Source organism: Lutra lutra, chromosome 7 (assembly GCF_902655055.1).
Source record: "Lutra lutra chromosome 7, mLutLut1.2, whole genome shotgun sequence".
In the NCBI taxonomy this organism is placed as follows: Eukaryota; Metazoa; Chordata; class Mammalia; order Carnivora; family Mustelidae; genus Lutra; species Lutra lutra.
The window spans coordinates 62,599,485-62,611,660 of NC_062284.1; the positions used below are offsets into that span (position 1 = coordinate 62,599,485).

General features: G+C 42.0%; 2 protein-coding genes across 14 annotated transcripts in view; both read left to right on the forward strand.

Moving 5' to 3' along the window:
- The window catches only part of TMEM62 (transmembrane protein 62), a 54,511-nt gene extending 46,576 nt beyond the window's left edge, over positions 1-7,935 (forward strand). For all 4 annotated transcript variants that reach the window (XM_047739190.1, XM_047739189.1, XM_047739191.1 and 1 more), the window contains 3 exons: positions 1,908-2,012; positions 3,774-3,892; positions 7,088-7,935. In XM_047739190.1, the coding sequence (XP_047595146.1) occupies positions 1,908-2,012; positions 3,774-3,892; positions 7,088-7,414 (551 nt within the window). In that variant the 3' untranslated portion in view covers positions 7,415-7,935. The remainder of the gene's footprint in view (positions 1-1,907; positions 2,013-3,773; positions 3,893-7,087) is intronic.
- Positions 7,936-8,183: 248 nt separating this feature from the next.
- Positions 8,184-12,176, forward strand: part of CCNDBP1 (cyclin D1 binding protein 1) — a 78,743-nt gene continuing 74,750 nt past the window's right edge. For 5 of the 10 annotated variants that reach the window (XM_047737256.1, XM_047737259.1, XM_047737257.1 and 2 more), the window contains exons 1-3: positions 8,185-8,429; positions 8,587-8,646; positions 8,924-9,003. In XM_047737256.1, coding sequence (XP_047593212.1) covers positions 8,321-8,429; positions 8,587-8,646; positions 8,924-9,003 — 249 coding nt within the window. In that variant the 5' untranslated portion in view covers positions 8,185-8,320. Of the gene's footprint in view, positions 8,430-8,586; positions 8,647-8,923; positions 9,004-12,176 lie in introns of all 10 variants that reach the window. The other 5 variants (XM_047737251.1, XM_047737252.1, XM_047737254.1 and 2 more) reach the window with 2 other exon arrangements.

The window sequence follows — 12,176 nt, forward strand, 5'->3', positions numbered from 1 at the left end:
AGAGAGCCCAATGCGGGGCTCGATCCCAGGACCCTGAGATCATGACCTGAGCCGAAGGCAGCGGCCCAACCCACTGAGCCACCCAGGCGCCCCTCCCCCAGATTATTTTAATGTGGAGCCAAAAAAGAAAATCACGTTTAAAGTTTATGCTTAAAATCTGGAGCATGGGGCGCCTGGGTGGCTCAGGGGGTTAAAGCCTCTGCCTTCGGCTCAGGTCATGATCCCAGGGTCCTGGGATCGAGGTCCTGGGATCGAGCCCCGCATCGGGCTCTCTGCTCAGCAGGGAGCCTGCTTCCCCGCCGCCCCCCCCCCCCCGCCTGCCTCTCTGCCTACTTGTGATCTCTGTCTGTCAAATAAATAAAATCTTAAAAAAAAATTTTTTTTGGAGCATAGCTGTCTCCAAGGCTAAAGGATTATCTATTTACAATAAATAATAATTATTGGGGTGCCTGCGTGGTTCATTTGGTTAAGTGTCTGCCTTCGGTTTAGGTCCTGATTCCAGGGGCCTGGGATTGAGCCCCCTGTCAGGCTTCCCTGCTCAGTGGGGAGCCTGCTTCTCCCTCTGCCCTGCTCCTCGCTCGTGCTCATGTGCTCGCTCTCAAATAAATAAAATCTTTAAAAATAAATAAATAATTATTAAAAATGGACATGTAGATGACTACTTTGAGAAGTACCAGACTAGAACAAGAAAGACTCTTAAGAGAGGAATGAGTAGCAATAATGTCACAAAGTGGGGAAGATCATTTGTTACCAGGTTTTGTACAAAATCAACTGTCAGACTGAACAGTGTTTTAAGTACAAAATGGATATGTTGGCCATTAGGAAAGACATACTATTTAACTTACATCAGGCTGTCTTTCATTGGGACTGGTTCTTTCAGTAGTTTTCACCTCTAGGGGTGCTCAGTGTGTACCAAGTTTCCAGTCATGTCTTCTGGTTTATGACGAGCCACACACATGAGTGGAAAAACGGCTGGCTGAGGTTGAGGATCTGTGATACTTTAGTCTGTGGCCACAGAATGGAGCTACTCTGTGTGTGAAGCCTATATGCTTGGCATTTTTGGCATTATATTTTAAGAGATGTTAATTCGAAGAGCTTGGGATCTCCTTCAGTTAGAGTAAGAGAATAACTATGAGTTAGGAGCTATGTCACATATGGGAAAGAAATATTGGACGGTTATTCATACTTAAGATTAGACTGGAGAAATTTTGATACTTCTTTGATATATTTTTATATACCACTTGGAAGTTTGTACATTTGGATACTAAATCCCATAGAAAACAGAGACTTTGAGCACAGCACTCTATTTCAAGCCTACATGTTTATGCAGCTATAAGTGTGTGCATGCATGTGTGCATGTGCATGTCTCCCAACCACACCATTGCCTTGAACTTTCTACTCTCTGCAATTCTAATTGGACTGGCTTCTCAGGATTCCTGCCAATTTCTGAATTTAAAGTGGTGTCATCTCTATAGTTACCATATAACAAAAGATAGCCCATGGAAGTCTTCTAGAAAATCTTATAAAGAAATTGAACTTAGAGAAAGACAAGTATCATATAATTTCACTCATGTGGAAATTAAGAAATAAAACAGATGAACATAGGGGAAGGGCAGGAAAAATAAAATAAGATGAAATCAGAGAGGGAGACAAACCATAAGAGACTCTTAACTCTAGGAAACAAACTGAGGGTTGCTGGAGGGGATTTGGGTGGGAGGATGGGGTAATTGGGTGATGGGCCTTACACTTGATTTACTGAGCACTGGGTGTCGTATGCAACTGACCAATCACTAAATGCTACCTCTGAAACTAATTAGAAAAAAAGAAAGAAGGAAGGAAGGAAAGAAAGAAAGAAAGAAAACTTTGCATGTGCTCACTGTTTGTTTTTTCAAATTTATTCTATTTAGGGTCTCCAGGATTTATAAATTTGACTTCCTTTTCTCTCCACGTCCTGAGCAAACTAAACATCTTCTACTATTCTGTGTTGTTGCTAACCCTGTATACAGCACTGGGTAAGTCAATTAGGAAACATGAGATTGTGAAGAATTCTGCTAAAAGATGTATGGAGTATTTTGACAAAAGAGTCATTTAGACTCTTGAGAGCATAATGAACAACACATGGATTCTTCATAAATCATTTCCTGGAACATGATCTTAGGAAATAAAGTTCTTTCCTAACATGTTTGAAGGACATTTAGTTGACACAGAGTTAACTTAAGCTGAGAAGACCATTAAATAATTAGTGTGTGTGTACAGAGCAGCCTTCTTTGAGTACCTTGAAGTTTTATCCTTTATTTCATCACACTTTTTATTTCCTTCCTTACTTTATCAGAACCTGTGATTATCTTTTGTGTTTATCATCTCTTCCCTCATTAGAATATCCACTGAAGTCTTGTCTGTCTTGTTCTCCTCTATGCCCAGCACTTAGCACAATGGCTAGTATGTACTTCAGTGAATATTTACTTATGGATACCCCTTAAAAACTCAGCTCAAAAAGGAGAACCTGAGATGAGTGGTGAGTTCAGGCATATCCAAGTTCTTCTGTTACATTCTCATACCAATACTTAGTCCCTCAGCCACTTATGGAAGCAGGAAGCAGGAAGCACTGTGGTTCTGTATTTACAGCTTTTTACTAATGTTCCTTAGTGACTTAAAGTCAGTTAGGAGTAGATTAGCCTATTCATTGCTTAGTCTTTGTCTTATACTTTTATTCCACCCCAAGACTTTTCTTTGCCTATTAGTAACTCCCACCAGAGAACAGAGAGTAATTAGATAAAAAAATACAACACTGTATAATTCTGTGTACCAGGCTTTGGCGGATGGCCCTTTGGAGGTCAGTTTCCTTGTTAGAAGATAGGTTGAAGCTACTTTAGACACTTGCCTTACACTAGAGGGTGAAGCACATGATTTGGCTCCTGGCTGTAAAGAAAACATTAAAAGAGTAGAAGTTGCTCCATGTTTAAAAGTTGAAACTTTCAGGGAAAACACTTTTTTAGACCCTGTATCCAGTGGAGGTTATATAATAACATCTGAGGAAATTACCTATGACTTTTTAAAGCTGAACCCTGTTCTTACCAACAGATTTGCATTTTGAGAAAGGAAGTCTTGACTGTCCATTTATCACTCTGGACAATATAGTAGTTCCAGAAACCTACATGCTAGGGAGGACATTAAGTAATAGGGAGGAGCAAAAAGTTATTCTGGCATTCTAAATGAAAAAGAAATTAAATTTTTTACATGTTAACCTTGAGTGTATAGTTGATGTACAAAGTAATGACTTGGGTCAGCAAGAAAAGGTCAGAATACATTCATGAATATTAATAAGAAAGAGAAGAAATGCATTTTAGAAAGATGAAAGTGGTTGAAGTTTCATTGCTTAAAGGAGTAAATATCAGTTATCTGGAAAATTAACTTCCACAGACTACCTCTTTGCTTCTTAAAGGAAATGTTAATGCATTATATTAAGATTATTATTGCAACAGAATCTTCTAAAGTTTCTGAACATACTCTGACCTGTTTCTGGAATCTATTCAGGTATAGCATGTACTCAGATGATTTCATAATCAGACAAAAGTGGAGTAAGGAGCAAATGGTTGGTTAGCTAAGATGTATGGTGCAACATACAGATCAGTAAAGAAGAAAAATTATGCCAATAAAATGCTTACCAATGACCACTCTCACACTGTGTTATTCCTATAAATGTACCTTGTGATGTATATAATCAGAATCATAATCATTTAATCTTCTCCTTTTGTCCCCATTGCCTCTTTCAGGACCATGGTTCGTTGGTGAGATCACCAAAGGCAAATTGGGTTGCTGCTTTTCCTTTGGGATGTTTGTTGATGGACATTTCCTACAAGGCAGCCTAACATTTGTAGTTGGCATTCTGCAGGTAAGAGGTCAGAAATGGAATGTAAGAATGCCTTGGCCTTTTGGACTAATTATATAGCAGTTATGAATTAAATCCAGAGCCTCAAACTAAACACCACAGATCATATTTCCTAATTTAATATTTGCTGTTTTGTTTGTTTTCAATGTTTCAATTGTTTTTCAAATGCTTCCTAAGCTCGCTCTTCCACCACTCTCTCGTAACATCTAAATACATTCGGCAGGAAGCATTTCTAAAAAGTTTCTGAAAGAGATTTTTGGTTTTGTAATTTGTTTTACTGTGCCTTTCCCTTGATGAAAATGAGATAAGGGACTTGCAGTAGAATAAGTAAGTAAACCAAAATTGATTATGATAAGAAGGAAAATGTTTCAGAGGGAGGAAAGGAAAAATAGACACACAAGAAAAATAGGTCTGTTGTCCAGGGGAAGCTGCACTGGGCAAGAACCAGACCTGGGCTTTTTAGTGATGTCTTAGCTGCTGTTTGTTTGGGAAAATAATAATAGGTTAGGTTTACATGTATATTAAGATTCCTTTAAAAGAAATACACAGGGGTGCCTCGGTGGCTCAGTTGGTTAAGCATCTACCTTCAGCTCAAGTCATGATCTCAGGGTCCTGGATCAAGCCTCATATCAGACTCACTGCTCAGCAGGGAGTCCGTTTTTCCCTCTCCCTCTCCCCCTGCTTGTGCTGTCTCTCAAATAAATGAAATCTTAAAGCACACACACATGCACACCCCCACACACAAACACAACTAACCAATAGCAAATCTCTGTATATAGTTTGGAAAGTATTTACCTACTATGTATTTTATTCACCTATTGGGGCTAAAGGTACTAAAATCTCAGGTAATGATCTCATGTTTGGGAAGAGATCCAAAAACATTTTTCAGAATGAGCTCACAGCCTCATAATAGGGTAGTAAAGGTGATTGGCAGGATTAGAGAGAATCAAGGAAGACTTCTGCCTATAAACATTGACCACAGACCAGAATGTTCTCTGTATAGCAGCATTTTATATGTGAGTAGGTCGTGAGTCTCGTTCAGTTGTCTATTATGTAGGTGGAGGCTGTCTCACAGGAGCACTCTTATACCAAATAAAACCTGAGCCTTACTAAAAGGTAGGGTTTATATTCATATATTTTTAAAATATTTTATTTATTTATTGGACAGAGACAAGAGAGAAGGAATACAAGCAGGGGGGAGTGGAAGAGGGAGAGGGAGAAGCAGGCTTCCCGCTGAGCAGGGAGCTCGATGTGGGGCTCCATCCCAGGACCCTGGGATCATGACCCGAGCCAAAGACGCCTAATGACTGAGCCACCCAAGCACCCCTATATTCATATTTTAATAAATAGTACACCAGTAGTGGATTTTATGTATCATCTAGGCCAGTGGCTCCCAAATGTGTTATCTCTGCCCTTGACTTGTTCTCTGCATTTCAAGTGTCTATATATCCACCTGCCATTTCACATCTCCCCTTAGATATCTAACAGGCATCTCAATATCACGTGTCTACCTCAAACCTCTTCCTCCCCCAGTTCTTTACAATAAGTTTTTCTAGGATGTATCTTTAATTTTTCCCTTTCCCTCTAATACCCTATATCTAATCCATTAGCAAGTAATACCCTGTTCGGTTTCCCTCCGATGCATATCTTGAATCCACCACTTCTCTTCATCTCTGCTACCACCACGCTAGTCTAACCCATAATTATTCCTTGCCTGGTCCACTGCAGGAACCCAGATTGGTCTTCCCACTGCTACCCTTGCCTCCCTACTCTCAGTTTGCCACAGAGCAGTCACTCCTTTCAAAACCTTAATCAGCTCACTCCTCAGCTTAAAACCTTTAAGCAGAGCAGCAACATGATCTGAGTCCTGCTGACTGCCTCAGTTTCCACTTGGCTCATTGTGTTCCAGGCTCATGGGTCTTTAGTAGGCCAAGGCCTCTCCCACCTCAGGGGTTATTTGTTTCCTCTGCCTGGAATGTGCTTCCTTCCACGGAGTCATTCCTGCTCTTCAGGCCTCAGAGAACCCATCTCTCAGTTACCCTCTTGTGACTCAGTTATTTTTTTCATTGAATGTGTCACAACTATAGTGATCTTTTGTGTTTATTTTTTTGGTCTCTCTTCTCTCTGTTAGAATGTAAGCTCTATGATGCATCTTTGCTGCATGTCCTTAGCCTAGAGCCTGGCATCATGCCTGCCATGTAATGGGCATTTATTTGGTGTAATAGGCAATTATTTGGTGAATGAATGAATGAGTGAATCATACTGCAGCTAAGCTTAGATTATAACTTAAATCTGATTTGTATTCTAGTACTCATAATGCTACTTTAATTAAAAATACAGAGATAATAGGGGCACCTGGCTGGCTTAGGTAGTGAAACATGCAACTCTTGATCTTGGGGTTCTGAGTTCAAGCCCATGTGTGGTGTAAAGTTTACTTAAAATAGAAAAAATTAATAAAAAACACAGAGATAAGAAAAAAAAATACTGATACCTAAGTCCCCCTTCACTCTGCCAAAAAGAAAAGTGTGTTTATGTACATATTTATACATATATTCATTTCCAACTTAAACATTACTGAGGGCTTCAACATAAATGATACCTACTTTTTTTTTTTTAAGATTTAATTTATTTGACAGAGATCACAAGTAGGCAGAGAGGCAGGTAGAGCGAGAGAGGAAGGGAAGCAGGCTCCCTGCTGAGTGGAGAGCCCGATGTGGGGCTCAATCCCAGGACCCTAAGATCATGACCTGAGCCAAAGGCAGAGGCTTTAATCCATTGAGCCACCCAGGCACCCGTTAAGATGAACAAAAAGAGGGGCACCTGGGTGGCTCAGTGGGTTAAGCCGCTGCCTTTGGCTCAGGTCATGATCCCAGGTCCTGGGTTCGAGCCCCACATCGGGCTTTCTGCTCAGCAGGGAGCCTGCTTCCTCCTCTCTCTCTGCCTGCCTCTCTGCTTACTTGTGATTTCTCTCTGTCAAAAAAGTAAATAAAATCTTTAAAAAAAAAAAGATGAACAAAAAGATACAGGCAAATATACAACCATAAGTCACTTCTTGTGAGTGTTATAAGCAAATGTGATTGAAGCATAGAATCAGAGAGTTAACCCCCAAGAGAGAGCAACATATCCTTAGGTGCCACTAATAATGCGTTAATGAGGCCCGACCCTCTTGCTCATGGTCTGTTCTGCTTCTTTTTTCAGCTGGCATTTTTTAACATACCCTTGATGGCTTACCTGTGTTGGAGCTTGCTGCAGCGGTGCTTTGGCCACAACTTCCGGTCTCATCTCCATCAAGGAAAATACTTGAAAGTTATACCTGTTCACCTACTTATGTTACTGCTGTACATCTGGCAGATCTATTCCTGCTACTTTCTTCATATGACATATGGTGCTCTAGCTTTTTTCTTCTCCCCTTTGCGGACCTGGTTAACACTGTTGACACCTGTTATCATTCGTTGCGTGTGGACTCTGAACTCTACTGAGCTTGGAACCTTCATAGCACAGTTAAAAAGCCACTTGAGCTCCTGAAGGTCTTGTGTCACCATCTGCCTCTGTAGCCCAGGCTTCTGCCCCAGCAGCAGGTGGAAGGCCAGTGCTGGGGGCAAGCTTCAGGGAGCTGCTGCAACCTGGACATCTGGGAGTTGGGGGGATTACTCACTACTGATTCCTGCAGAATGGACTGCAGAAAAATCGAAATAATGCCATGATTCCTTCCTTCGCCGGGAAGGCAGGGGATTGATTTACTTTTGTGAAAAAGTTCTAATCAGGAGATCCACAGGGCAGGGTCTGGGTGTGTGTATGGGAGTATCAGAAGCCCACTGTATTTTTTATGGTTACCTCATGTAAAGTACCTAGCACAGTGTGTGGAACTCACGGGCAAGGGTGCCACTAGAGGGGTAGGTAAGCGGTAGGAACCTGGGCCCTCCCCTGACTACCCTTGAGATATTAGCTCCAAGTCTTCTTTTCCCTCGGGGTTATGGGCTTTCGGGTTCTTTAGGTGGGGGTGCTTTCAGCTAATCAAATAAAAGAGTAATGATTAAGAACCCCGACTGGGCGTTGCGTGTGTGTGTGTGTGTGTGTGTGTGTGTGTGTGTGAGAGAGAGAGAGAGAGAGAGAGAGAGAGAGAAAGAAATTGAGACCAGGCCTCTGAGAGCGGGAGGAGGAGTGGTCGGGCCTCTAGGGGAGGGGCGAATCGTGACCAGACGGCCGGGGGTGGGAGGGAGGCGTGGCCGGACCTCCGGGGCGGGGAGAAAGGCGTGGCCCGGCCGGGCGAGATAAAAAGAGGTGGGGCGGGGGCTGTGGGGCGGGGCCGGGAGGGTTGTTGCCGGAAACGAACCCATATCTGTGACTCCCGGATGTGGAAAGCCTATGGAAGTGCGGCCTTAGCCCCTTCCTTGGTCGCTTTTGTCCGGAGGTTCCAGACGATATAGTGAGATGGCGAGCGCAGCTGCACCTACAGCCGCGGTCCCCACCGTAGTTCCGCCTTTGGAGCAGCTCCGGCGATTGGCGGTGGAGCTGCGGTTGCTCTTGCCTGGATTGCGGGGTGAGCTGACGCCGTTGAGACAGGCGGCGGCAGGGGCGGGCTTGATTTGGGAAGAGGCCGGCGGGGGCGGGGGCACGGGCGGAGGAGGTGGGGGTCGGGGGTGACTGGGCTTACTTGTTCTTTCGCCCCCGCCCGGCCCACATGCCAAACCCACCAGTCGGCGAAGCCCGAGAGACCACCAAGGAGTTTAATCCTGAGACGTTTTGGAGGAAACTCAGTGAGTACCTCTCGTGTTGGGGACTTGTATTTCTCATGCCTTTCGGTGTACCGACCCCTTTCCCTCCGCTTCTCCCCCTCCCGCTTCTCCCCCTCCCACCGCATCGTCTCAGGATACTTCACCTTACCAATCCTTTGTATTTCGGAGTTGGGGATATGAAACATTGATTTGGGGAGGTGTGTTGAGAGGTCTTAGCTGGTAAGGCTGACATTTTTAAAGTCCGTGCAGCAGCTGCAGGCCGATGTTTTGGCACTAACATATAGGCTCCTCCCCTCAGATGAGGCAGCTGTGAACGTGGCAAGGGAAGCCACGACTCTGACAGAAGTCTTCTCTCGAGTTCCACTGCCCTCTCCACAGGTGAGCTTTACTTTCCTGGAATCCTTGTGTTGCTTCGTTCATTAGGAATCCAGTCACCTTCTTTCCACTTTTACACTCAAGCCAGGGGATTTATTTTCCACACCTGTCAAATAGGATTGCGGTTCTCATCTCACAGGATTGCGGCGAAGGCCAAATTGCCAGGCGCAGTTCCTGGCACGGCGTAGGCAGATCTTCTAAATAGGTATCTGTTCAACTTTCAGTTCATCCCTGGTTATTCCCTTTCTGACATATATTTTTTAAACACTCGCTATTTGGTAGGTGTTTTCACATACGTGATTCCCATCTGATACATGAGTAAGCAAGCTTAGAGGCTCAGGTTAAGGTAAATAAGCAGTGGAGCTAGGATTGAAATTAGGGTTTATGGTGTCTAAATTACAGCTTTTCTGTCATACTACATAATACCCTTTTTGTATCGAATTACTTTTTATATTTAATCAGTAACATATGTATACGTATAAAATTCTGAAGATGTCAAAGTGTGCTAAAAGTTTATATTTCCCCTCCCCAGTTACTTTTGTATTATTCCATATATATTCGATGCATAGACGCACTTATGTGTATATGCATGCTTCTTTTTTACACAATGATAGGATACCATAAACACTTTTCTGGATCTTCCTTTAAAAAAATTAATAACATGGATTGCACATTGATTCTTAGCAGGACATTTAAAGTTGCTCAGTTCTTTATAAGGCTGCATGGTATTCAGTAGAGTGGATATAGCCATAATTTATTTAACCAATACTTTATGGGGATATTTAAGCTCTTTACAACTTGTGACTTATAAACGGTGCTATAGTAAATTGCCTAGGACAGTCTTTGTATGTATGTATTATCAGTAAAAAAAAAAAAAAAAAAAAAAAAAAATTCCCAGAAGTGGAATAGCTGGAACAAGAAGTTATGCATTTTTATTTTTATTTTTAAAAAGATTTTATTTATTAGAGAGCATGAGTGATGGGGAGGGGCAAAAGGAGAAGCAAACTCCTTGCTGAGTAGGGAACCCAACTCAGGACTCAATCCCAGGACCCTGAGATTACAACCCAAGCCAAAGATTGACGCTTAACCAACTGAGCCACCCAGGTATCCCAAATTTATACATTTTTTTTTAAATTCTTAAATTTTTTTTAAAAGATTTTATTTATTTATTTGACAGACAGAGATCACAAGTAGGCAGAGAGACAGCCAGAGAGAAGAGGAAGCAGGCTCCCTGCTGAGCAGAGAGCCTGATTTGGGGCTTGATCCCAGGACCCACTGAGCCACCCAGGCGCCCCCAGATTTGTACATTTTTAAATTACCTGTTATTGTAAAACGTAGTTTTACAATATGTTGGCTATGACCAGGTATGCTTTATGCCATTTTTCTAGAACTAGGCATACTTAATTTAGGAGTAAGTTTATTTAAAAATGGCATATTTATTGCCTTATTTCATTTTCATAGTCAATAGTTTGATTCTCTTTTTCAGTCTGTATATCAAGATGTTTTGAAATGAAAAAATATTCTTTGCTACACCTACAATGATAAACTCTCCTCCTGTAGACCCCAGAGATCTATGATGAGAAAATAAGAAATGAAGTGTTTGAGAGCATTTTAAAAGCTTTGTGCAAGGAAGTCAATATTTATTTTAAGGGGAGTAGTATTACCTTATTTTTCTTATCTGTTTGCCTGCTTTCTTTCAAATATACTCAGGACTTGTTGCTAAAATTCATAGCTAGTAACATACCATGAGGAGGGAGCATAGAACTATTTTTCCATACATGCTCAGGACAGTGGTTTCATTCATAGGTGAAAAGTTTTATTTATATTTGAATTATGTGTATTTGAATAACAACTGTTTTCTTAGAATCTTGCACCTTAGTTTACTGAAGAATGGCTTTACTTATTTTTTTTTAAGTGCTTGGATGTTGAAGCAATGTCACATTGCCATAAAAAATTTTTTAAACACTTTCAGTCACTGTGCTTATTCACCAACCCAGACTGGTAACTGTTCACAGACTGGCGCCAGTCTGTGGACCATATTTTACAAAGCACTGGCTTAGAATTTAGCAGAAAAGTGAGGACAAGGAAGGTAGGAGAAAGCCAGTGACTGCTTAGAAGGAAAATAGTCAACATTGAGCAATGTTGAGTCTATGCTAAATTATCTTTAGGTATATTGTGATTCTGTTAGAGATCAGACACCTGGCTAATGATCTAAGGGTTGGCAAACTCTTCTTTAAAAAGTGAAATAGGGGGGTGCCTGAGTGGCTCAGTGGGTTAAGCCTCTGCCTTTGGCTCAGGTCATGATCCCAGGGTCCTGGAATCGAGCCCCGTATTGGGCTCTCTGCTCAGCAGGGAGCCTGCTTCTCCCTCTCTCTCTGCCTGCCTCTCTGCCTACTTGTGATCTCTGTCAAAAAATAAATAAAATCTTAAATAAATAAATAAAAATAAAAAGTGAAATAGTAAATATTTTAGGCTTTGAAGGTGAGCTAGTTAACTTTGTCCTTGTAGTGGGAACACAGCTGGAAGTAATATATAAACAAGAGTTTGGCTGTATGCTGGTAACACTTTATTTATTTATTTATTTAAAGATTATTTATTTATTTATTTGACAGACATAAATCACAAGTAGGCAGAGAGGCAGACAGAGAGAGAGCAGGAAGCAGGCTCCCTGCCAAGAAGAGAGCCCGATGCGGGACTCAATCCCAGGACCCTGAGATCATGACCTAGCCGAAGGCAGAGGCTCAACCCCCTGAGCCACCCAGGCGCCCCGGTAACACTTTATTTTTAAAAACTGACAGTGGATCTAATTGGCCCATAGGCTGTAGTTACCAACTCCTGGTCTGAGATAAGAGGAACACCTCACAGCAGATCATGGGTACCTCATGATGTGGAGAGTATTAGGAATAAGTTTTTCCTGCTTTTTTTTTTTTAATATTTTATTTATTTATTGGAGAGAGAGAGAGAGCAAGACAGAGAGCACATGAGCAGGGGCAGAGGTAGAGGAAGAGGGAGAAGCAGACTTCCTGCTGAGCAGGGAGCCTGATGCAGGGTCCTGGAATCATGACCTCAGCTGAAGGCAGATGCTTAACCAACTGAGCCATCCCAGCGCCCCTTTCCTGCTTTTTTTAAAAAATATTTTATTGAGTCGTCACCTCATTCTCTTGTGTCCAGCTAAC